Source organism: Zonotrichia albicollis, chromosome 3 (genome assembly GCF_047830755.1).
Source record: "Zonotrichia albicollis isolate bZonAlb1 chromosome 3, bZonAlb1.hap1, whole genome shotgun sequence".
NCBI classification, from domain to species: domain Eukaryota; kingdom Metazoa; phylum Chordata; class Aves; order Passeriformes; family Passerellidae; genus Zonotrichia; species Zonotrichia albicollis.
The window spans coordinates 50,493,883-50,519,245 of record NC_133821.1 but is presented as its reverse complement, the minus strand read 5'-3'; the positions used below and the strand labels follow the sequence as shown (position 1 = coordinate 50,519,245).

At 40.8% G+C, this 25,363-nt stretch overlaps 1 protein-coding gene across 4 annotated transcripts in view; it reads left to right on the top strand.

The window, feature by feature from the left end:
- RPS6KA2 (ribosomal protein S6 kinase A2) overlaps positions 1-16,666 on the top strand; it is a 279,346-nt gene extending 262,680 nt beyond the window's left edge. For all 4 annotated transcript variants that reach the window (XM_014266679.3, XM_074537381.1, XM_026793060.2 and 1 more), the window contains 5 exons: positions 1,050-1,211; positions 5,181-5,257; positions 7,681-7,798; positions 8,748-8,885; positions 9,261-16,666. In XM_014266679.3, coding sequence (XP_014122154.1) covers positions 1,050-1,211; positions 5,181-5,257; positions 7,681-7,798; positions 8,748-8,885; positions 9,261-9,386 — 621 coding nt within the window. In that variant the 3' untranslated portion in view covers positions 9,387-16,666. The remainder of the gene's footprint in view (positions 1-1,049; positions 1,212-5,180; positions 5,258-7,680; positions 7,799-8,747; positions 8,886-9,260) is intronic.
- The last annotated feature ends 8,697 nt before the right edge of the window (positions 16,667-25,363 follow it).

The following is a 25,363-nucleotide window of genomic DNA, read 5'->3' as shown; positions in this document are numbered from 1 at the left end:
CCGCCCCCCCCCAAAAATCCTACCTCAGTATTTATAGTTACATTTGGTTTGTGAAATAGGGTCATTGGCTTTTTATCCATTTTCCACTGAACTGAAGCATGTCAAAGTAGTATTTTCCTTCCCACACTACAGTGATTTTTAAGTTCATGTACTTTCTTGAGATTTTAGTTGTTGGCTTTTTATCACAATCATTGTTGCAGGATCTGAACTTTTAGCAACACTTCAGATAGGGTAGCTGGATCATCAGACAGGTAGAAAATCAAATGCTCAGCTCTCCAAATGAAGTGACAGTTTGAGCAGCTGATGGGAAAGACTTCTGTCATGCTGTTAAAATCTGACTTTTGGAGTCTAAGTTCTATATACAACAGTTTGAAAAATCTCTCCTTTTCTGCATTTCCGGGACAAGCAGCTTGGATCACCAGTCAAATATTTATTGCTCTTCCTGTTTCATGTTAAAACAAAGTGCATTTTGTCATTTGGCTTCTATGCTTTCATGGTAATTTTTCAGTCTTGCTATAACAAATAAGGCTGTTTTCCTGCCACTGAAATTCAGCATATCTGGTAAAACACACAGTCACATGAAATTGTGTGAATACATTTTGTAATTAAGAAAGAATGTAATCCCTCCTTTCAGATGTGGGCCACTCACATGGACAACCACAAGAAGACCCTCATACACTTTCCTCCCATGATGTGATTTATTCTTCACCTTTCAGCTGGGTATTCAGGGCCATCAAGCTCCAGCAGATTCTGCCACCAGGATGTTTGTACAACAGCCCAGTTTGGCCACTCTCATGAAGTTGTCTCAGAGCAGCAGCACCATCCCAATACACCCACAGAGGCTGTCAAATATTTTGTCTCTCATTTTAACAGACTTTCATTTTTCCCCCTTCATTTCTCCAAGGCTTTTAAGTAAACTTTTTTCCAAAACTGAAATATTTTCGGCATGAGCTCTTGACCTACCCCAACCAGCAGACCAGAAATGGCAGCCAAGCCCAAGTGCTCCCTGACCTCCTCTTCTCACTTGTTTCTCACTGTTCTCTCTTAAGGTCGTGCACCGAGATCTCAAGCCAAGTAATATCCTCTACATGGATGAGTCAGGAAACCCAGACTCTATCAGGATCTGTGACTTTGGCTTTGCCAAGCAGCTGAGAGCGGAGAACGGGCTGCTCATGACTCCCTGCTACACAGCCAACTTTGTTGCTCCTGAGGTAGGATCACATTTCAAAGCCTGCAGTAGTCTGTGTGTCCTAGGAAGCAATCCTTCCTCCCTTGCTGCCTTTGTGAGAGCAGCAAGGCAGAAACCAGGCTACTGGCATTTGCACAGCATCTATTACCATAATTTTCCTATTCCTGCTCCTGTCACAGCACTTGTTTTCCTCCTGACAGAAGTTGGTGTCTGTCTTGGACTGTGCACTCAATGTTTTGGCTCATTACTAGGATGAATATCTTTTTTTCTCTAGCTGCTTCTGATCAGACTGCTTTTCCTCTAGTGCACTGCATCAGAACAGGATTAAGGCTCAAGAGGGAAATCTTGATGTCAGGTCACCCAGAGACATTGTGGAGTCTCCTTCTCTGGAGATATCCAAAAGCGATCAGACACAATCCTGAGTGTTCCAAGGGACCCTGCTTGAGCAGGAAGATTGAACTTTATCACCCTTCCAACCTTAACTATTCCAGGAGTCTGTGATAAAACTGAAAAAAAAAATCCTTGCACAAAATCTTTACTGTGCTGAAATCAGTGAGAGTTTTATTGTTGAATTCACTTAGCTAAAGAAACATCTCTCCTCTTGGGCTTTCCTAGTACACATTCACCCCTGTTCTGGGGGATATAGGAAATTCTTTCTTGTTTTTACAGACAGGAAAGTGAAGGAAGACCAAACAGTTTATCCCAAGCACAGGGAGAGGTGACTCTGCATCACTGGCAAGTGCTGTTCCTTTCATGCAGTCCTGCAGGAGTGGGCATGGCTCAGTGTTTCATGGCTTGGGCTCTTTACTGTATTTGACTCATGACATATTCATATCTGCTTCCTCACAATGAAGGAGCACGAAGTTAATTTCTTGGGTAATTATCCATTTCTTGGAGGGATGAAGATAAAAAATTTTAGTATTTGCAATACACTGCTTCAAATGTGTGTCTTCCTTTGCTTGTTTTGGTCCATATAAGAAAAAAAAAACAACTGCTGTCTTTCCATATTTCATCTGTTCTCTACTATCAAATACCAGTGTCTCTCAGATGGTATCATCTAGCAGTCTTTTTTCTCCCTAAGTTTTATCTTTCTCCTACGCACTGTTCATTTGTGACTGGGAAGAAAAAAAATAGGATGATCTTTCTGTACAGGGTCCTTTCATGATACCAAAAGTTACAGGAATCATAGCCTTCCAGCATCAGAATTTGTTATATAGAGACTATTGCCAGTGCAGTATAATTCAAAACAGATTTTCTTCAGAGAAAAAACAAACTTTCCATTGCCAAGATAGATTGCTTTGGGGTATTTATTTGGTTAGGCTTCGATTTTAGAAATGGGAATGAGCTGTTTAAAATTATCAAAGTAGATTGAAAAAGTTGTGTGGCACCACAGCCATTCAGTTTCTAAACCACAAAAAAAAAGAAAAAAAGAAAAAAAATCATGTTTGCAAGATTTGAAGCACTCAGATTTCCTCCAAGGTACAAGATGCTTAAAATAGGCGTAGCTATTTTTCATGATGGGCTCTTCTCTTTTCATTATCAGACTCTTCTGATTTGAACTGAAAGCAGAAATCACATTCCCAGACATTCATGATGAGTAAGACAGGTCCTGCTAATGCAGGAGACATTGGAGATTAATTGAAACATTACCAGAACTGGCAGAGAGCTTACATAAAGCTCTAAGTGCTTTTACTTTTACCTGTGATATAATGCTGCCCTCCAGCCTAGATTTGACTTTCATGTTCCCTGTCTGAGTCCAACTGCAACATTTGCCATGTGCTCGTGAAACCAATTAAGGAGGCAGAAAATCAGCTGAGCTGGTGACAAAGAGGGCGGTGACCGAAGGAGGAGAACATATTTGCCCACTTGGATCTCCTTTATTTTGGAAACAGTTTGGGGTTTAGGTGGTAGCAAGGGCAAAGATGAAGGCTGTCTGAAAGAGGCACGCTGCCACCTAGTGCGAGTCGTGCTGCATGCAAGGAGGAAAGAGCCAGGCTGTTGTACTACTGATACAGTAGGGTGCTTCTGGATAAAGTAAAAATATTTCACTCTGCAGGTTTCCTACAGAATTTGTGAAGACCCACTGCTTTGTGGTTTGAAATGATGAGGTTCTTTATTTGCTTTTGTACCCATTTGAATCCTTGCTTGTTACAACTGAGAAAATCCTCTATTTCAAACACTGTTAACCCAGTAAGTCAAAGACTACAGAAATAGAAGAGGTTGGACAAATATCTGAGCCATTCTCAGAACTGGATGGAACCAGGGTATCATTATCTCCAGGATACCCATTGTCCCCACAATGTCCTGCTATGGTGTGGCACTAAGAACCAGCTTCTGCCTCTATTTCAGATCCCACTAAGTTCTGGAAGTGACCTAATCATTTTGAGGTTGTGTAACCACTTGCTCATTAACCCTCTCCACTAAGTATCATCACTGCCCCGTTTTTCTGTCACTCACCTTGGACTTGATTGTCCTTGGTTATTGGAGGAAAAGAGAGAAGAAGTGAAATTGTAACTGTGCAAAACACGAGAACAACCACAACAAAAGATAAATATTGGGCATTCAGTCTCACAGGTGAAGCAAGAAACAGCTGAGTTTGTCAAATAGCAAAGAAGTTTTTCCCATAAAAACTAACATTAATAGAGAGGGAATGAATGCAGGAACTAAAGGAATAGAAATAAATAAGACAGCCAGAAAGCCTGCACCTTATGTGCAGAAGAGAGAGGCAGAAGCACGATTTTACCAGCTTTGTCAACAGCAGGAACTGTGGATTTTTCTCTGGTTTTGTTGCTGTGGGAGTCTTTTTAGCTTGTTGGCTTTTTTTTTCCAGGTAACAAATGTTCACTCAGCAGCATACCTGGCAGATGGTTGCTTTGCCACTCATCATTTATAAAATCTGTTGAGGAAACATTTTCTCAAACTGTTTTTCCTTAGCAGAATTTGATCTTTTCTGTGATAGACTTCAGATACTTAAATCACTCCTGGGTAATAAGGCTGCAGGTCAGAGAAAACTTGCTGAATTTGTACATTCCTTTTTCATGTGTTTTGCAAAAAGATGTATCTTCTGGTCCATCTAAAGAGGACAAAACTCCCTTTGTGTCAGAACTGAATAAACAGAGGGTAGTTTGCTTTTATGGGAAGATATGGAGGTGGTCCTTGAGCTTAGGTGGTCACTTCACTTTCACTTGGACCTGCACTGACTCACCAGGCATTTCTTCTAGTGTGCACAAGCACAAATGAAATCTGGACTGCACCTTACTGCTACACCTTCCTGCACCCTTACTGCTACATCCTGTATCAGTATTGAACCAACTGGTCAGATCTCTGCTGACTACCATGGGTCTTGTTTGCCCCATGGGAAAAGGGGGTCAAGTTTTAGCCTGCTGTTTACTCCAGTCTAAATGTGCCCACTTTTCTTTATACAGAAGTAAGAGAAGCCTTTTAGCATGCATCTTCATTAGTCTGGCATTATATATGCTTCAGTGTGCATCCATCTGCTGTATTAAATCCAAACTGAGCTCAGCTGGAATACTTATCATTGTCATTTATCCCTGTGAGGCATCCACGGGGTTGTTGGTAACTTTTATGTTAGGAGGATATGTTTTGAAGTATTAATGAGCTTTTTTTTTAAATGAAACATTTTAAAGGGAAACATTTTAAAGCAGTAAAATATTGTTCTGCTTTGCTGCATGTTGGATGGTCAGAGGAGCTCTCAGCCTCCCTAGCTTCAACAAACTGCACTGATCTGTCACACTGTGAAGGGGAAAGATGTGCTGAGTTTAACCAGCTCATTTCAGCCTGGGCTTTGCCTTGCTCCATAGCACTACTGGACATTTTGATCCCAAGGCAGCCACCTGTTCAAGGCAGATACACAGCTAAGCCCTGGGAATGTCAGCAGACACAAGCATTAATCAGTGCATCTTGTAGATCAGAAGCTAAAAATTCAGGAATGCGGTTTCCGTATTTTCATCTCTCTCTTTCCTCCCCACAGGTCCTCAAACGGCAAGGTTATGATGCAGCCTGTGACATTTGGAGCTTGGGGATCCTGCTGTACACCATGCTGGCAGGGTGAGTGGTGAGATTCTCCTAGAGCAGCAGTCTCCAGTGGGCTCAGCACTGACTAAGCCTGAAAGCAGTCACAGATAGGGATTCTGACCTCCTTGAGAGGTGTGTGTTCAGTTGTATAAAGCAAGAAAATAGATGTCAGTGCTTAAAATTGGAATAAGTTTTTTCTAGGATGTGTAAATATCTTTGACACTTGACAAAGTGTTTAGGTTTTTAACAGAAAGTGCCTGTATGCACTGAGACCTAGACTCCCGAAGGGTTCACTCATGACTTAAGCAGTGGGGAAGTTTTCTATTAGGAGAGGTGCATAGGAGAATGAAGAGCCTCATCGTGTTCACCTTATCCATGAAAGAATGTTAATTCATTCTATTGATAGCTAGAATGAATTATTCAGCTTCATTATTCTTCATCTGTTATTGTTATTGAAATGTCTGAGCACCTTTAAAAGCTAAAAAAAACCCACCCAAACATAGTTTTCAGATGCTGTTTGAAAAAATAGGATTCAAAAGAGATAAACTAGCAAGAATAGCAACAGGCAGCAGAAACTTTTGAGAGGTACTTGGCAAAAATGCCCCTACCAATGTGTTGGCTAAAACAAAATATTAACACAAGAAGATCCAGAGAAAGGCACAGATTGAAATAAGCAGTGAAGGATAGGAATAAGATGTGCTGGGATGATTGAGAAACAAAGTGCAAACCCAGTCTAGAGTTACCAGGCTTTGAATTTTATTTCTCAGACTATGGTATCTGCACATTCATCACACCTAAGCACAGCTTGCAGCTTTCAGTGACCTCTCTAAATTGTTTAATCTGCTTCATGATCATTCAGCTGTGACAAGAAGATTGGATTAATTCCTAGGTTTTATACAGAAAACAAAGATTTGGACTCTGACTTTCTGTTATTCTGTTATTTGTGGACTGTAGAAAAGATGCCAGGGGTCTCTATCTCATCTGTTTTATTCTTGACTGCACATGTTCAGAGTCAGCTGAAATATACCAAGACTTTGTGGGGAAATCTCCCAGTCTGCTGGATCTCCAAGAACCTATTTCTATTTGGCTGATGCCCATGGCTGCTACACAGCTGGAATCAGTAAAATAAAATTAACACATTATCCACAGTTACATTTGTTTGGTTGATTATATTCAAAATACTTCTTTATTGAATATGAAGAAAAAAAATCCAAATATATTTGAGTCAGAAATACAAATAGCACAACTTAGTGGATGTTCAGTTTACTGACAGGTGCCAGTAGCTTGCATCTCTCTTTTTCTGCACACCAGAGAAAATAGTAGTAACACAATCAGTTAAAAAATGCTTTTTTAGATAACACCACTGCATTTATGAATGGTCTTGTTCTTCCTCACTGGAGGAGATTAGTAGGAACTGACAAGTATTTTCATCCAGGACTTCTTTCTCCTCCTATAAACACTATGAGGTGAGAGGACTCAGCCAGGAATAGAGCACCAGCCAGGGATGATGTTAATGGAGCTACTGATAGACCTCAGAGTTTGGGCTGAACTGCTATGAAGACTGAAATGTTTTTGAAAATGAGAAAATACTGCATGAGGAATTCAATTTGCTACCAGAAGCCAGATGGGATAGGAAGCTGTGGCCAAACCAACTGTTTAACAATCTAAAAACTGCTCTGGCAAGTTTGAAGAAAAGACAGATGGAATGAAGAATATAAAAATCCAAAATACCTACTTCTTCTAAACCTATGCAGCTGTTCATGATTGCAGAGTAAAATTTGGCCTGGTAGTTGTTAGTCAGCTGCAAAAACCATATCTCTTGTCACTTTCTGAAGACAAAAAGGGCACCTTCTGCCTGTGACACTGATTTTGTCACAATCTGGGTGCTTGTTAAAAGTCATTTCTGACTGGCTGGATAAGGAAATAACTTATTGCAGGTAATTTCTTTTGCCCAGCTCACTTGCACATTATGGTTAACAAACATTGCAAAATACATTACAAAGCTCTTTTTTCTTTTCCTTTTTTTCTGTTTCAGATTGTATTTCTTCTGCTTTATAATTTTTGTCCTTTCTTGCTGTTACCAAGGCATTGGTATTGGCAATAAAGGTGTTGTCAATAAAGCAAAGTTAAATCAAGAGGTAAACACTTGACTATTTTTATGAAGAGTATTTCATTCCTAAAAACTATAACAGAACAAAAATTTAAATTTAAAACAAAAATTTAAAGAACAATTAAGGAATCTGTGTTTTCCTCTGCAGATCAATATGAGGAAGCACCAGGCTGTATAGTTTGAGTGAAAATGAAGCAGCAGTATCAGTGGTACATTCTGGAACTAAACTCCTGTTCTGATCATTGTCAGTTAATACAGGAATCATGGAAATCATGTACTTGCAAATTATATAGATTCTTTCTCTCTCTCTCCTTTTCTTTTTTTTTTTTTTTTTTTTTTTGCATAGGTTTACTCCTTTTGCAAATGGACCAGATGACACCCCAGAGGAGATTCTGGCCAGGATTGGCAGTGGCAAATATGCTCTTACAGGAGGAAACTGGGATTCAGTATCTGATACTGCAAAGGTCAGTGAACCCTTTCTCAGATTTTCTCTCAAGATTTAAATACGACAGAATTCTTTTTTTGGTGCAACTGCACTTCTAAAAGAAGTGTAGGTTTGTCAGTGCCACAGATGTATAGTCTGTGCATGAAGCACCTTTTTGTTTCTCAGTTAACCAGGAGCAGACAGTTTTAATTTCTGTACAGATCACAGTTTAGGCTGCCCATCTATCACAAAGCAGGGAAAACCCTGAGAGAAAAAACTCATCTGGTGCTGAGATCTTTAGGCACGAAGCTGTGCACTAGCCTGTGAGACAGGTAAATGGGCAGGAAAGTTGCAAGCTTCCAGTTGCCCACCATTAATCAGAAGCTTTGACAGGCTTTAAAGAGGCTTTTTGTTTCAAGAGATTTCATTTTTAGAAACTGTTAGTATCCAGTGGAAGAACACTGATACTTTCCACCACAAAGTTGCAAGCAATCCTAGTAACATATTAATCTTGCTACCAGCACCTATTAGCCTCAGAGTGGATTTTTAATCAGCTTTCCAGTTTTAAAATTAAAATGTTTTGATGCTGTAGAATGAACCTAATTGAACTTCAGTTACCTGAGTGTTGAGTTTCTCTTCTAAGTTTCTCTTGTAAGCATGCCTTGAGGTCAGTGAGGAGACCCCTCCAGATGGCATCCTCTCCCTCTGTATTTATCACACCTACAAGGTCACCAGTAATTGACAGTTATTCAATAGGATTAGTGCCCTCCACATTATGTTTTTACTGGATTATTAGCTGAGAGTTGAACATTACACTTGAAAATTTTGAAGATGAGCTGACACTTAAAGAACATGATGCCTGTTTAAAGTGCATCACTCTCTCCATTGGACATGCTAATGATGACACTGCCAACAGAAAGATCTTAGTAAAACCTGCACAGCCATTAATTACTTTCTCCCTTGTACTTCTCTCTTCCTTTTCAACCCAGGACATTGTGTCTAAGATGCTTCATGTAGACCCTCATCAGCGCCTGACAGCAGTCCAGGTCCTGAGACATCCATGGATAGTGAACAGGGAGTACCTGTCTCAAAACCAACTCAGCAGACAGGATGTTCACCTGGTTAAGGTACCTCCTACACCCTTCCCTCATCCTTGCTTGCAGAATGAGCTGTCATTTGTGGAAATAGTCTGAAAAGTGATAGACGAGTTGGGAAAATTATTTGCCACAGAGGCTAAATTTAAAATGGCACTGTATTACTTGTATTTTTGACTGTCACCTGCTCAGTATTTTCAGCTTTAGGCTGCATTGTAATAACCTGGTGGCACATACTGCTCTTCACCATTTTGAATCTGAGACAACTCTAGCTGTCTGCCAGCCTAAATGGTATCATTTCATGGAAATTGTGCACGTGTGACAATTTTTTAGGATACTGAATAAGGGAAGGGAAAAGCATCAAAGAAGTTAATTTCAGCTCAGAGTTTCTCTTTCTCTGTTTCGCAGGGTGCAATGGCAGCCACTTACTTCGCTTTAAACCGTGCACCTCAGGCACCAAGGCTGGAGCCCGTGTTGTCCTCCAACCTGGCTCAGCGACGAGGCATGAAAAGACTGACCTCTACCAGATTGTAGCAGTACCCCCAAAAGGCCTCCTTGAAATCCCTCAGTTTATTATTTGAGAAATTCATCTTTACTTGGCTAGCAGAACCTTTCTGGACAGCCTGCACATGAAATTGCCAGAACTAGCAGAAGCCCCCATAAGGCAAAGTTCTCATTTGCTACATCTTTTCTTTTACATTCCAGCCAGGGTCCCGAGTTCAACAACTTCACAAAGATGTGCCAGTTTTGCCAGTAGCTCTGTTTCTTTATAAAGATAAAGCCAAATAAAATAGGCAAGCTCCATCCTTTCCACCCTAGGAAAACTATTTTTGAGTCTGTAAGATGTTCCATGGGAACAGTTTTCATTTTGTTTCTCAAGAAAAGCACTTTTTGCTATGAAGAATGGAGTCGGGTTAGGATGCTGCTCCAGCATGCATCATGATGAAGTGACTTGGCACAAGTAGACATCTGCTGATCTCTACTCACCCCAGGAAGAGTGAAAGCTCCAGAGACACATGAGTAATACCTTATTTGAAACAAGTGCTTAACAACATGACGTAGAGAGAGCTGGTGGTGATGGAAATACCTTCTGTTCTTGAGGAATCTTTTGCACTTTGCCCCTGCCTTCTGTGGAATGAAGCTAGCACCTCTCAAGGAGAGTGTGCCACCAGCTCTGACTTGCTTAAAAGTCTCAGAGAGCAAAAACCTCTGAGAAGCTCGGTCTTCTGAAGGAAAGAATGGGTCTTATGAGACTGTGGAGAGGCATTCATGCAGAGCAGTGTGAGTAGGAGCCTGTGGATCAGGCAGGAGAAAGGTGTCTGGTCTTGGCCAGCAAGTAGGTCTGGAAGGATCAGGTGAAGGGGCTGGGGAACCAAACAAAGGCAGGGAAGGATGTGAGTGGCTTTGAGGACAGTAAGCAAAATAATGCAAAGGCAACTGGCATACAAGTGGCTGGGAGCAGACTGTGACTCCCTCTCAGAGCAGGGGCAGTCCCCCTTCAGTGACTGGTGCACAAGACACTGGGTGGCTGGGCTGCCCAGGGGCCACGAGGGTCGATGCAGCCATCCATCCTCCCAACCATCACCCAGTCTGCTCACTGAGAGCCGTTCTGGCAGCCCAGAGGGCCACGCTGGAGCAAGAGAGGCCACTTCCAGTCACTGTTTCCTGCCCTCCCTGGCTGATCACCCAAATCTGCCTCCATCACCCATGTCCCTGCCTGGGTGTTCTGCTCTAGCAGAGCTAAACTCCCCATGCCATGTGTGTGCAGAGAGTACCCACTTCTGAAGAGTTCAGCCAACTCTGTTACAAGCTTTAATAATAATAAATTATGAGAAGAAATGGGAGGATGCTCTGCTTTTATATTTATATGAATATGTACATGTGTATTTATATACATATAAAACAAAAATTCTGTGCCCTAATACCTGGATTTTCCAGGTCCAGGGAAAGGAAACTTTTGTTGAAATGGTCTCTGCAAAATGGACTTTTTTCTCATTCCCTGGTTTCAAAGAAAGCAAGCAAGGTTTGTGGTGCCAGATGTGAACTATTTTTTTATTCCTTTTCTTACCCATCTTGGCTTATTGGTGGTCACAAACTGACCAAGATTCTTCTTTGTACTGCTTTTGTTAATTTTTATTTTCCGAGTGAATTTTGTCACCTCAGATGCTTGGTGGGAAAAGCTACTGTGCTGTGTTGGCTTTTTTCTGTTGTGACAGGGGAGGAAAAAAAAAAAGAAAAATGTGAACATGGAGCTTCATATGCTAGACATGGTAATTTTTGCTTGCTGGGTAGTTTGTGCATCTCGGTGCTGAACTGGAATTACCAGATCACTGCCTCAGATTGTCCAAGGGGTTATTTGTAATAGTAATATTCTTCCTAAAACTATCTCTGCTTCAATGTTGACTGAAGTTTGTTTGTTTGCATTAGTCTATTTTTAAATTTAAATTTATTCTTAATAATTTAAACTGATATTTAATGTTCAAGTTTATGTGCTGTGCACAGAGGATCGCTGCAAAGCAGCTCTCCTTGAAGCCCTTCTCTTTTCTAAAATAAACAATGCTGTGAAACTTCACACAGAGGCTGAGTTGGCTGGGACTGACGAGTGCAAACACACGGGTGGGTGTCTGTGCTTGTGTACACAGCAGCCCACATTCTCTCCTCTGGCTAAGCTGTGCTCAGTGTCAGCTTTTTGCTGCCTTAAGAATGTTCTGCTGGTTAGAAGTTAAGTCTCACTCATTTCTGCTAACAACACACCATGAGGATATCCACTGGCAGGGATGTCCTGGCTGGTGCAGAACAGCTCTGGCCAGGCCTTGCTTCCCTTGAAGTGACTTCTGTCCTGGAAGAAGGCAAGGTGGGCATAGGGATGCAAAGGGCAACCTGGAGGGAGGGCTGGATTTTCTGGGGTCCCAGCTGGTATGTGCTGTTTCAACAAAACATATTTTTAGTGGTCGGAGTAATTGTATTGTATTGTATTGTGTTGTATATGGGCAGAAAGACTGTTGGAAATGTTATGAACAGTTTTTGTCTCCCTCTGAGATTCCCTGGTCATCTTACATTGCTTCAGTTTGCTTTCTCTCACAACCACTGGAAAAAGTCTAATTCCTTCTATACATACCCAGTCTTAATTCCTTGAGGGTTTTTTTTAAACTGAATAGTACTGTCAGCCAAGCTTACAGGATGCTGTTCTTCCCAAATTTTAAGGGTTTTAATCTCTTCCTGACTTTCCTCTTTCTAACCCATCAACTATTAACATAGAGACACTTGTGCACTTACACATCTTAATGCTCATTAATTACTTTATAAGCCTATGAATAATTATTAGCCCATACCTATAGTGAGCTTTGTTTTTTAAGGTTTTGTTGCCAGTGCATCCACATGTGTGCATCTGTGTGTCTGTATGTAAACACATGCACAAAAAGGTGCTGTCCCAGCTTGTTCAAATAAATAGAAGTGTAGTCAGAGGTGGAGGTAATACTCAGAGGGTTTTGTCTGCAGTGTTCTTTGGAATCTGTCATTGATAATGGTAATGATTACTCTGGGTGTAGAAAAAAAGGCTGTGCCCATCCATGGAAGAAACTTATCCATCCAGGCCCCCCCCCATCCCAGATGTGCATCCCCGTGCACTTCCAAGGGCAGATCAGTCTCCCCTCTGCAGTCCTGCCATGGGAGGTGATTTTCTGAGGGTTTTGTGACCTTTTCCAGTCAAGTGAACCCAATTAAACCTTTTCCGCTGTCAGTCTTGCTGATCCAGCTCACTTGGACTGAAATACAAGAGCCTCCATCAGTAAATCCAAGGGAGGCAGAAAGGGAGGAATATGCTGCTGGCAGTCATTATTTCAGACTGATAGCGCCCACTGGTTCCCCTGGCCCAGCCGGAACCAGGAGAGGATGCTAGGCTGTGGCCTAATTACTGCAATGGCTGCTTTTACACCAGCACCTCCTTTCTAGACTCCTGGCCATGGTGTAGCTCAGCAATAAGCACTTTTTTCTTTTTTCTTTTTTCTTTTTTCTTTTTTCTTTTTTCTTTTTTCTTTTTTCTTTTTTCTTTTTTCTTTTTTCTTTTTTCTTTTTTCTTTTTTCTTTTTTCTTTTTTTCTAAGAGAAAATTGAAAAAGGCTTAGCCTCTTTCTTTCGCTCTCTCTCTTTATATAACCTTAAGAGACATTTACTTAATGTTATGTATAACTCCTGAAAGTCTAAAAATCTCTTTGAATTAGAGCATACCATCTTGCAAGCTTTTAGTCTATAAAGTGACCTAGTGCCTTAGACTATTACAAATATTATAGTTACGTTTTTAACCATCAAGCTGCACAATGCAATGAGTGTCCAAGGCATACCCCGGGGTACCTGTCACAGACATAGTCATCTCATCTGGAGCCCCACTTCAAAATCAGTCACAGAATGGTCTGGGTTGGAAGGGACCTCTAGTGTCCATCTAGTCCAACCATCCTGCTAAAGAAGGTTCACTTGGAGCAAGTTGCACAGGACCATATCCATGCAGGTTTTGTTGTTCAGTCCAGGAGAGAAGTGTCTGCCCAGCAAGGAGGAGGCATATCCCCACATTTTGAAGAGCTGGACCCCACCTCTACAGCTTCAGGACTCTGAAGAAGCCAAATGAATATCCCATGATATTCTTCATCCCTGATGAAGAATATCATGGGAAGCATTACGCCAGTTCCTACACAGCACCACAGCTTGTCTGTATTGCAGGAGTGTGGAGATGCTGCTCAAAGGGAGATCTGACCTCTGCCCCAGCCCCTCATGAATTTTCATTTATTTAAAATCTGTTTAACATTATCTAAGCAAGTTTTAACAGCAGATACCATTTATAAAGCCTGACTGTTTCAGCAAATGACAGGTGACACTCACAGACATGTTGTTCTAAATCTCTACATTTGAAAAAGAAGCCTACCTGAGAATAGATTTTGTTTCCTCATGAAAAAAATCTTCTTCAAATCCGTGAGAGCCCAGGGTGCTGGGGATAGCCCAAGCACAGAGAGCTGGGTGAAGCACATCATGTGTGACACGATGCCATGAGATCACATGTCATGTACCTCTTACAAGGTGCAGATTGTGTGTTCCTGTACTTCATCTAACCCTGGATGTAATACTGGGCTCTCTTTTCAGCCAGACCCTTTCAGCTCTCTCCAACAACTTGTACCCAGCCCTGGTACCTCTGAATACATCCAAACCTCAGTCAAGTGTGCAATTGCTGTGTGTCTGTGATAGAAATTATGACAGGGCTTGGCTCATCCCCTGAGCCATGGATGGCACAAAGGTTTCTTACGCTGCTGCTCTACTGAACTTACACCAGCAAGTGCTGGCACTAAAAATGGCAGGCAGTCACTTTCTCTTACTTCAGCTGTTCATCTGCCGTTTCACACCTCCCTTAGCCAGGTCACCACGGGGCAGAGCAAATGTTTGTGCGTCAGAACAAATGGCTGGGGACAGCAGGAAGGCAACAGAACTAGTTTAGCCAACAGTGCTGTCAGCACATTGGAATGGCTGCAAGTTCAGTGTCACCTCTGTCCCCCTGTTGCTGCGTTCTGCTGAGCTGAGCCCAGGTGTGGCTCAGAGTCAGGGCTATAAATGATGTGATGCTTGTATAGCAGCAGGTTCCCAGTGCCAAGCCTGGTGCACAGAGAGGGAGAACAAGTCCAGGCTTCTGAAAACTGGCCACAAGTTCATACAAACTCCCTGTAACCAGAAGGTGTAGGGCCACAGATGACATCTCATGGGGAAGTAATGTTGATTGCTTGTATTTTTGTCACTACCTTAATAAAAGTGATAGAAAAACCCCAGGGTTTGTTTTTAAATCATCCATTTTTGCAGAGGAAATTCTTGCTTTTTGGACATGCTACAGCTTTCTCAATCCCTAGAAGGAGTAAGGCAGTCAAACACAGAAGATACAGCAGATTACTATAGCAGAAAATATATTGTAGCTTTCACTGGAAAAATATTTTTATGCAGGTGTTTTGAAGCCCTGTCTTAGGATGTGTGTATCAGAAATGCCAAAGTAAATATTTAGGAGCAAAGTTCCCTTGTTGAACATCCAGAGATGAAACCTTTAAGCAAGAGCCACGTGAGCTCCACATTCACATATCTGAATCCTAAAAGGCAAGCAGCACAACCCTTCAGATATTCCTTACATTAAAATAGAAAGGCCTAAAATAATGTCAATAAGATGCTTTAGAATAATACATTAAAAAAGAAAGAAAAAGTAAAATTGCAAGCCCATTTTTCTTTTCCTCTTTTGAAGTATACATAATTTTCCTTTAGGAGTGTATATTCTTACCTCCTAGCTGACCCTGATCCAGAAACCTTGTGTTGCCTGAAAACACTGCAGCTAAGCTGCTTTGAGTACCTCAGGTCCTGTGTGAACACAGTCCCACACTCCTTTCTCTGTCCACAGCAGGCACACACAATTGTACACCCTCTCCTATTCTGAAAGTTGGCAAAACCATGAGAATTTAAACTCAGAATATAAAATGAAGTTAAAAGAAAGGTAGTCAGTGTGAACAGAACTAAAACTCATAGTATTCAGGAGAAGGATGGATTGAAGCCTGTGCAGAACAAAAATGTTGCAGAGTAAAGTTACAGTAATTCTTACAGCCAAATTTTATTTAAACTCTCTTCATAGATTTTTGTGAACCTAGACCTTGCATTTCCAAGTGCAACTGGGAGACAACACGTGTGTCAGCCGGCATCTGATCATGCATGTCATCACAAGGCTTGCACATGAACATATTTTGCAGCCCAAAGTTTAAAATCTAAAATTAAGATTTTGGCCCTTTTTGTCATCCTGTATAATGTAAACTATGATGTTCAGTGTTGAACTGTTCAACCACTACTTCTTGCTTTAGTATTCATTGTTACAGAGTTAACTTGTGCTTGGACATATTTTTCAGAGATGCTTTAGCCTGAAGGGAAATGAGGAAAATGCATGCCCTCTTCGATGATGGTGAATTTTGAAAGGAGAGGCTTCATTCACTTGAAGTGCAGAAAATGAAAAACAGTTGCTAAAAGATTGTTTCTGATTTGCTACTCAGAGCCAAATCTTGCTGCCTTCATTAGTGTGTCAATTCTTTAATCCACATGCACCTTCAGTGACTCTGGTGGGAGAGCTCAGAGTCAAGTCCTCTTTCCTGTTGCAGTAGTGGTGTCTGGCCATTAGGTGATGATGTATGTAAGGAATTTACTTGGGTAGTACTAAATTGACAAAATATGAACCATGATCTAGCACTTTGTTTACAGGCTCCATATTCATGTTTACAAAATGATGATTTCTGAGGCTCATGCTTTTTATGTTTCCTGTATGAAAAGGGTAGCCAGTGTACAGATATTTGTTATGTTTACCAGCGTTTCTGAATAGATTTTTTTTATAGTACATGGTTTTATGAAGTGTAATATTTTTATAGCAGAATGACGATCTTTGGACTTTCTATATTGTTACCTACAATTGTTTGCAAACAAGCTCTTTGCTCCTTTTTTTCTGTGCACTGTATCCCATGTTGCTGCTGCTAATGTTGCTGGCCTCAGCTGCTGCTGCCCCACCATGACGTGGGCTGATGGTATTGTGAAACTGTGCAAACTAACTTCAAAGAGCTGTGATTGTGCTGAAGGGCTGGCTGCATGCTGGGCTCCTCCTGGCAGGAGGGATGGGGAGCTGAACCCTACCAAGGCAAGAGTTTACTGTGGATGGTCCCCAAGGAGAAGCCTCAGTGCTCACCTTTGTCTGTATTCTGCCATTTTGGTTTGGCATGCCCATCCTTTCCTTTCTTTATAAAGAAATAAAAAGAGAAACCAAAAGGATCCTGCTTGGTTTTGCATAATTTCTTTCTAGTCCCCGAGCACTGGCCATATTTTAATGCCATGTGTTGGTCACAGTAAAAGCACATGGTTACTTGTTCAAATTGTACCTGGAACTGTTATCTCTGTGCAGCCTGAGTACTCAAACTTGTGTTTTGGGAAGCAACAAGTAAGCCTTTAATGCCCATCATTCACACAGTTCACCCACTAGACAAATTTAGGATTTCAGTACCAGACAAATGAGTGCTTTCACACAAGTTGCCTCAGCATGAATTTCCCTTGCCCCCTTGAGATCTTCCAAGGTACCATTCCTCTGGAAACTGCTGCTCTCTGGCAAGCAGCCTGCATAGCCTTTTCTGTTTGCTGGACTTACTAGTGACCACAAAAGCAAAATCAACCCCTCCTACTCTGAGGGATTGGTTCTGCTTCTCTGGCATTACATCTGAGCTTACACACAGTTACACTAATGTTCACATCCGGATTGTCATCAGACCTGGCAGCATCACAAAGGTGGTGAGTCTGGCTCAGGGTCCTTGCAGGAACAGCACGTGGTATCAGAGATGGAGAAACAGCATGTGACTTAGGTCCAAGCAAGCATAACTGAGCAAACTTGGACTTCAAGAATGTTGTTCATAGGATTTCTGCTCTGACCATAGGCAGTCTCATGCTTCTTTTCTCCTGCCAGCTGCTCCTGTCCTACTCCCACTGCTGTCCTTCCTGTATTTTCTCTATTCGTGAAAGTTCCTGTTCCTTTAGTCCTCGTGGTCCTTCAGCTATTCCACCTTTCTCTTACCACATTTCTGCCCCACAGACCCATCTTGTTGGTTTATAGCCTCTTCTGGCTGGAAGGCAAATAAAGCCAGCACACCCATCTTTATAGGTCCAGCAGTTAAAAAAGGAGGCTTCTCTGGAGAACCACAGTCATATACAAGAGCATGCAAATAGGAAAACTGAAGAGGGAAAAGAAAAAAAAAACCAAAAACCAAAACCAATCTAGGCTTTCTCTTCCATTCCCACTTCAGTTCCTCTTGTAATATGACCATGACTAGGAATATGCCAAGTTCATCCATTGCTGGACACACATTAAGTTTTCAGAGGACCTGGTTAGGAAGCCATGAGTCAGGCCAGGCCCTTGGGAGGTGGACGATAATCTTTCCCTCCCATGCTAGAAAATTAATAAATGAGATATCTGAGAGGAACGCTTTTCAGAATACACTCAAGTGTCTTATCATGACACAGCCCATTTAGGAAGCTTGTATTGGCAACCATCTTAAACGTCTGCACGTAATGAGAAAATAACCATGTTTTCTTCCCCCCTGAGATACACACTAGCTTAAAATAAAAAAATAAAAAAAAAATTTGCCACTTGTAATTTTGCTCTTTAGTCAACATTCATTTCTTTCTTGTATCTTTCCCTTCCTTTATCCCATCCCAGTTCACTTCACCCCCTTTTTATGTCCCAGAACGATGTACCATGGGAATTGTCCTGAGGCTCACAAAGTTCTGTTATGTACCTGAATAGCATCATCTCCAAGGGCAGCACCTCAGGCAATACAGCAGGGCAAACAAGAGGCAGTAACAATAACAACTAATGTCTGAAGATCACAAGCAAAGATTTTGCATTAAAAGCTGTGACAAAGAGCAGAAGACAAGGATTTTAGGCTATGTCCAAGTTTTCAGGTTACTCATAGATAACTTCAGTGCATTGTTTGTTAAAGGTGCTGTACTCCAGCTGTCTGGAGACAAGATAGAAAGAACAGATTATCGGTCCATTCATCTAGATGGACAGGAGCACTTTGGGGTTTTTTCTAAACAACCAAAGCTGGCCTGAGATCAATTCCATTTTTTGTTGAGGAAATTAGTTTATTAAGAGGCTGGTGACACCATCTGTGGTAAGCCTGTGCATTGTTTTGGCTTGGCACACTGCTGCCTAATTGATTCTTCCTGTCCTTCATGGTCTGTGGTCACTGGTAAAAACAGCTGCAGCTGGAAAGCCTAACTCTTTCCCTACTGTAGAATTTTGCAGCTTCAATTTTAATGATAGTCTCCTGGCTAAGGCATGCAAAGGAAGACTAGTGATTTCCCAAATTTACCCAGATTTTCTAATTGTCATGGTCTTGTCTGGGCTATTGTCTCTGTTGTAAATTCTGTTACAATCAGTTATTTATTCATCCATTTATTTTTTTCACCTGTTGGTTCTAAAAAAATTTACCCTGTAAGAACATCAGCTGTTACAATGGAGGCAAACACAGAGAACAGAAACAACCTGCATTTCACTTTAGAGAAGTGACAAGGGTGACCCATCAGCTTTAAAAAACTCTTGGCAGTGCTGATCTTTTGCTATCTGGTCTCACTTCAACCACCAGCCTGCTGCCATATGAAGAGATTAGGAAGTATATGTTAAAAGTGAGAAAATGTCATGCAACCATTCAGGCCTCAAGTATCATTTTTAAAATGGCACCAACTAATAGACCTTTAATATATTTAAATAGTCCAGAGTTCAGATGCAAGGGAAAAAAAAAAAAAAAAAGGCCTGCCATGGAGATTATTAAAGACCCTGATCTGTTCAGCTTAGCTTGGAGATGGCTAAGAGGTGACCAGATAATTGTCTACAAGAACCTTCACAGGGAGAAAAATCACATGTTCCAGAAACAGACCAGAGCAGAGAAGCAGGCAAATTTCTGGGTGCAGAATTCGTGCAGCTGCAGAATGGAAATAAGGAAACTGTAGTTTCAAAAGTGAGGCTGATATTTATTGGAATAAAACATAAAAGTAAAAAAGGGGTTTGTCTTTCCCTTTGTATCACATTTAGTAGTGTCTCTTAGCAGACAGGAGGTTAGTGCAGAAGCAAGTGGATGAGTTCAATAGCCTGCAGTAATCCAGAAATCAATTTTAAGTGCTTGTGATGGTCTCTTTGTGCTTTAAATATGACTTGCATTCATATCACCCTACCACAAGCACTTGGCACTGAATGAGCAGATCAAGACTAATGAATGAACTCTAAAGACTAATTTAAAGACTTTTAAGCCACAAACAACTGGAACAATCAACTTTCTCTGTTTAAATCTGTATCTTTACTATGGTGCATGTGGAGAATATTTGCTGTCTTTTGACAATATAGAATATCACTCTGAAATTTTGTGATGTTTATGAGAACCTACAGTGTTAATTTAGAACAACCTGTTCCCCACAGCTGATGCAATATGGTTAAAACCTGTAACAAGATCAGGCAAATGGTGTTCCCCAAAGATAACAAAAAACTCACTGCCTTAAAATCCAAATAAATTATTATAGTATAATTTTATATATTTATATATATAATTATTATAGTATATTTTATACATTTATATATAAAATTATAAGTAATATATTAATGTTATAATATTAATAGTGCATTAATACTGCACTAATCCTATGAACTACAGGAAGGCCTTACAGAAATAGATGTCGAACATGAGTGATACTTTTGCAAAAAAAAGAGATATATAAGACTTTAATTTGAAATGAAATCTCAAATTATAATTAAGCTTTTAAAAGATAGTGAAATTTAGACCACAAAATCTTGAATTTTTACATTACCAAGGCCTGGAGCTGAGTGGCAACTTGTGAACTAACTGGCTTTACACAGCTTCTGAAAATCTATGAGATGTACACTGAGAGATGGTGCAAAATTCTAATCACAGAGGAAGGAAGGAAGGAAGGAAGGAAGGAAGGAAGGAAGGAAGGAAGGAAGGAAGGAAGGAAGGAAGGATTTATCAAATATAAATGCTGTTCCTAATAATGCATAGTGAGTGTTAAAGAAGGTGGTTTTACAGGGAAAACACCACCCCACTCCTCAGCTTCAAGATGGTGAATATTAGCAATTCCCAGAAGAACTATTTTTGCTGAACCTAAACACTGTGGATTACATCTAGTGAGACTTTTTCCAGCCCTGTGACAAACACTGCTGTAGCAGCCTCCTTGAAGAATGACGTGGCAGAAATTTGTGCAGAGCAGCCACTCAGCATGGAAGTGCTGCATAGCAACCCCCATCAGGGCACCCTCCTGCAAAGTGACAGTCCCTCTTTTAGTCCAAGGAGCATTAAATAAGCCTACACTGCTGGAAGCTTGCATCATGCTCCCAGGAGGTTGCTGTGTGGGTCTGACCAACCTAGCCTAAGGAAGGAGCTGACCAGGTTCCCTACCCTGATCTTAGTAAGTACTGGGATCACAGGGTTTCCATGTGATGTAGAGATGGTGCTCCCATTGCCTCCTCCTCAGCTTTCACAGAAAATAAAGAACTGCTTTCAGTAGGTTGTAAAAATGTACTTTTGCACAGCCTTCAAGAAGGACAATCTGAACAAGAAATCAGCACCAAAGTCACAGAGTGGGGGTCACAGTAAGGGCATTGATCTATTCCACATAACTTCTTGGCTTGGATTTGTTGAACTTCCTGCTATGTGTGAGAAGTTTGGTTTCCACTCTGCAAGGGCTAAACACTCCCTCTGTGTGCAGGGCAGACACTACTGGCCAGCCCAGGCGCCAAGGATCAGTAGCTTTTGGATAGAGTATTTAACTTATACAGCACTTGGTGTGAAAAACAAGATATCTCTTGTAAAAAACAAGACAGCTGTAGTGAACTGAAGCTGTAGCATCACCAGCTAACATTAATGTTTCTTGGAAAGATCAATACCTTTGTAAGGATGAATTCAGATGTCTGTGGGACACAACTTTTTAAATCTTTCTAATAAGAAAAGATCCTCTCTACATAGTTTAGAGTTTGTCTATAACCACCCAATTCAATTTGGTACATGCATATTTGGGTACATGAGGAAAGTGCATCCATTCTTCTATAAGTATACACACTTTTTTTTGTCTGTTAGGCCTTGTGCAAACCTAAATGACTCTGTGCTGAGTCCTGAATGACTTTTTAGAAGCCCACTATGACCTATTGCTTATTTCACTTTGATCCCAGGAGATTTGGAAAGGCCTTTGGCATGTTTACCTTCAAGTTACTGATCATGTATGCCCATGGTTTGTTTATACACTGTAGCCTACTGAAATATCCCCCTTTTCTTTTACTCAAGGAAATAGGCCAAAGGTGATTTCAGGGTCCCTGTTTGGATATGCATCACCAATTCAGAGACCTTTGGCTTCCTCTGGTAAGTCAGGGACATCTTAGATACCATCTTGCTCTCACATTTTTCCAGTGAGGATGAGAAATGTCAGTCCATTGAGAGAAAAACTGACCTGAAGTTTAAAACAGCTGAGGATACTGTAATTAGACTGAAGTGAGCCCTGGTGTAATCACACATTTCTGTCTCAAACATTATAATCTACCTTTTTTTTCCTAGAAAAAGTTTACCAATATTTATGTTCAGTTTTCCAGTGGCAGTAGTTTAGGTGGTTGTTCTTTAACTGGGGAAGGGCTTAAAGTAGAAAAAAGCACAGAACTGTACTTTTCTATCAAGGACAATCCCCTGTTCCTGGCCATGCTCCAGCCTCACTTAGGTTGTTTAGACTGAGGAGAACAAAGGTTCCAGGAAAGAGCATACAGTAAGTTAACTTATTAATAGCAAACCATGCCAGAAACCTGTATTTTTATAATTTTCTACTAAATTTATACTATATGCAGCTCAATAAAGATCCATGAGTCCTGAAGAAAAGATTACATAGCTGAAATGATTGTCATTATTCACTACTATCTCTCAGCTTTGACACCTCACTTTCTGCTATCAGTCAGAATCCTGGTTCTATCCTTTTCCTTATAATCAGTGTGATATTTGTATTGCACCTTAAGAAGGACATACAAATCTTGGGAGAAAATCAGTGACAAAATTTCTTCATAAAGCACAAGTGTTTCAGCACGCACATTGCTAAGCAGCAATGGAGGAAGCAAATCTCCTCCCAACCTGAGAAGGCCATGTCACATCATTGATAGTCCTTCCTCAGAAACTGGACAAAGTTTTTAAAAAGAGAATAGAAAAGTATTTTTTCCTTGTTTTTTTACTCCTGTTGGATTCATCATCAAGGCAGGTTTTTCAGGATGAAGAAACCAACTCTGCTTTGCAGGCCAGTTTGGCACCTGCTAGGAGGAATAGCCTGATGAGAAAGCATCACCAGCCCTCCCATTCTGCTCCTCTGGACATGATAATTACAGCAATGAAGTGATTTTATGTCATTTAACTCTAACAGAAGTTTCCCCAGCTGAGTGAAGGAGATGAATTTTCAAGGCAATTTTACAAGAAAAGGCTCTCTTACCCCAGCTGACCTGATTTAGGAGTATAAAGTACAGAGTGCACCTAACTGAACAACAGCCCCCATTCCTTGCTTCCTAAACACAAGATAAGCCTCCACAATTCCTTCAAGGATACCAGTAATGCAGTGGTGTAGTACTAGAAACAACAGTTTGGTGCTTCTTCTCACAGAGAAGTGGGCACATGACTATTAAAAATTCCCATTTATTGTAACAACTTCTTAAGAGGATTTTGTAGGTTAAAAAACAAAGACAATTTTAAAGGTCCATTTATTGCATAGTAATCAATATACCCATGTAGCCCAGTACCTGTATCTACATGACTGACTGCAAGTATAAACAACTTGTGAATAAACCCATGAATCAGAATTTTCCCTATGTTTAAAACCTGATTTCTTCTAAACAACCCTAGCAATATAGCTTTATGTTTAAAATTAGAATCTAAAATTATTTCATTTGAAGCAATATTATATATAAGTAAACTGCAAGATGGAGTTCAGCCCAGAAAATGCCTTTAAAACACTTAGTATCAGTCTTCATGACAGTAAAACACACATCAATATAGCCATCACTGCTACATGTATTTCAGCAGGAAGCTGGCATATACAATTTCAGTTTCAGTTTTGTCTGTCTCTTTACCATACTGACTGACTGAGGACTGAAAGCAGTCTCATCATATAAAGGCCTCCTCCTCCAGCTGCCTGAAAATCCTGCTGCCCTGAATCTATGCAGTGCTACTCATGCAGAGGGCCTCCTTCACCTACAGCTGGTTGACTTCTAGGAAAAAAAAATCCCAGGAGAAAACTTGCCCTTAGGAATAGCCGTGCTGTAAGTTTCAGCAGGGGAAGATACTGTGTGGGTTTTTTGTTTCAGGTTGGTTTGGAGTTTTCCGACCCCTCACACAAGGTTTGGGGCTGGCAGTGAGCCCAGCAGTGGGAAGCTGCCCCACCCTTGAGCAGTGGCCTCCAGCCCTCGGGACTGCTTCTCAGGCACCGAGAAAAAGAACAGCCTCACTACAAACCCAGCTGCCTCTCTGCCAGACGGTTGTACTCTGCTTCCCCTTGTCTATACCATTTTGGACATGAGAGCTTTTCACAGCACAGGACTAGCTGTTTCCCATGCATGTGTGAAACAGACCAGAGCCTAGAGCTTGTGTGGTTTCTACCTACAGAGTTTATAATAACTCTGTATTAGTTAAGGAATAACTATGCTAATAAAATATAGCATAGTTAAGGAATAACTATGCTAATAAAAGTTTCAAGTATCCAGCCCCACCTACCTGTAATCTAATCATGACAAACAGGTCCTTTTCATGTAAGGCAGGGGACAGCAGTGATAATTGCAACAACTGCCTGAAATGCTTGTTTTCTATGCTGACAAAATACTTTCATTTTTTGTTGTGCTGGTAGCACCCTTGCTTTAGTTCCTGCTGCCCAACTGTTGCTTGGCTTGCCTACAATCATTGTTAATCACAATAGCTCTGAATTTGCCAATATTTGTCTTGGCAACCAAAATCTTTTTCCAGATCCATTCTGCACCTTTTTTACTTTCTACCTCTTGACTCTGTGTATTGCAATGCCCACATCATAGTGTTCTTTTGGCCATTCATAGAGGAGGGTCTTTTTCTAATGATTTTGTAAGAGCTATTGTCTCATTTGCTGGGCCTCAGCTGGAAATATATATTTTATTTTGCTGTTTCATCCTACTCCAGATCCTACTAAAACTACAGATCATGAAATGCATCTAGCTCCATAATGTGCTAATTTATCCTAATTGATTAGGCTTTACCCAGAAACTGGGAATCTCTCACATGATATATACTGATTTTGTGCAATAGTGTTCTCCACGGTCAATCACAGTGAGAACTGTTACCTTCAAAAGCTGAAGTTGTATTTTTCAGCCCTAAGTGCTTCTGAATTTCAGAAAGTGTTTTTTAAAAAGAGGTATCAACTCTTCTTGGGTTGCTTCATTTTTAGGCATTTACTTCAGGTTTTTTTAGACTAATACTCAAGTCATATTTCTACTAGGATGCCTTAGCAAATGTGTCAGCACTGAACATGCATTTTACAGATGTTATTCATTATTTCTGTAACACAGACTCCCTTCTTAGCATTCTCAGGTGTTCAATCTACTTAGTTACTGCTGTGTGCTCCACATGGAATAAAACTGCTCAAGCATCCTGCCAGGATGTAGGGATAATGTATCCATAATCAAAGATGCAAAGAGAAATGCACATGTCACATCAAGCTGTGCTCTCACTTGGCTCAGTTTGAGATTGCAGCTGATTAAATGTCACAGTAGCTCCAGCCAATCTTGTGTATCTACCATGGGATTTCTGCCCACTGCAATGAACAGGTATTTCATTACGAGGTCGAGGAAGACTGTCCAAGCAGTGTATCTTTTCTTCATATTTTTCTGCAACTTTGAAGCTACTACAGGAGGGAAATACTAACTCCTTCAGTCCT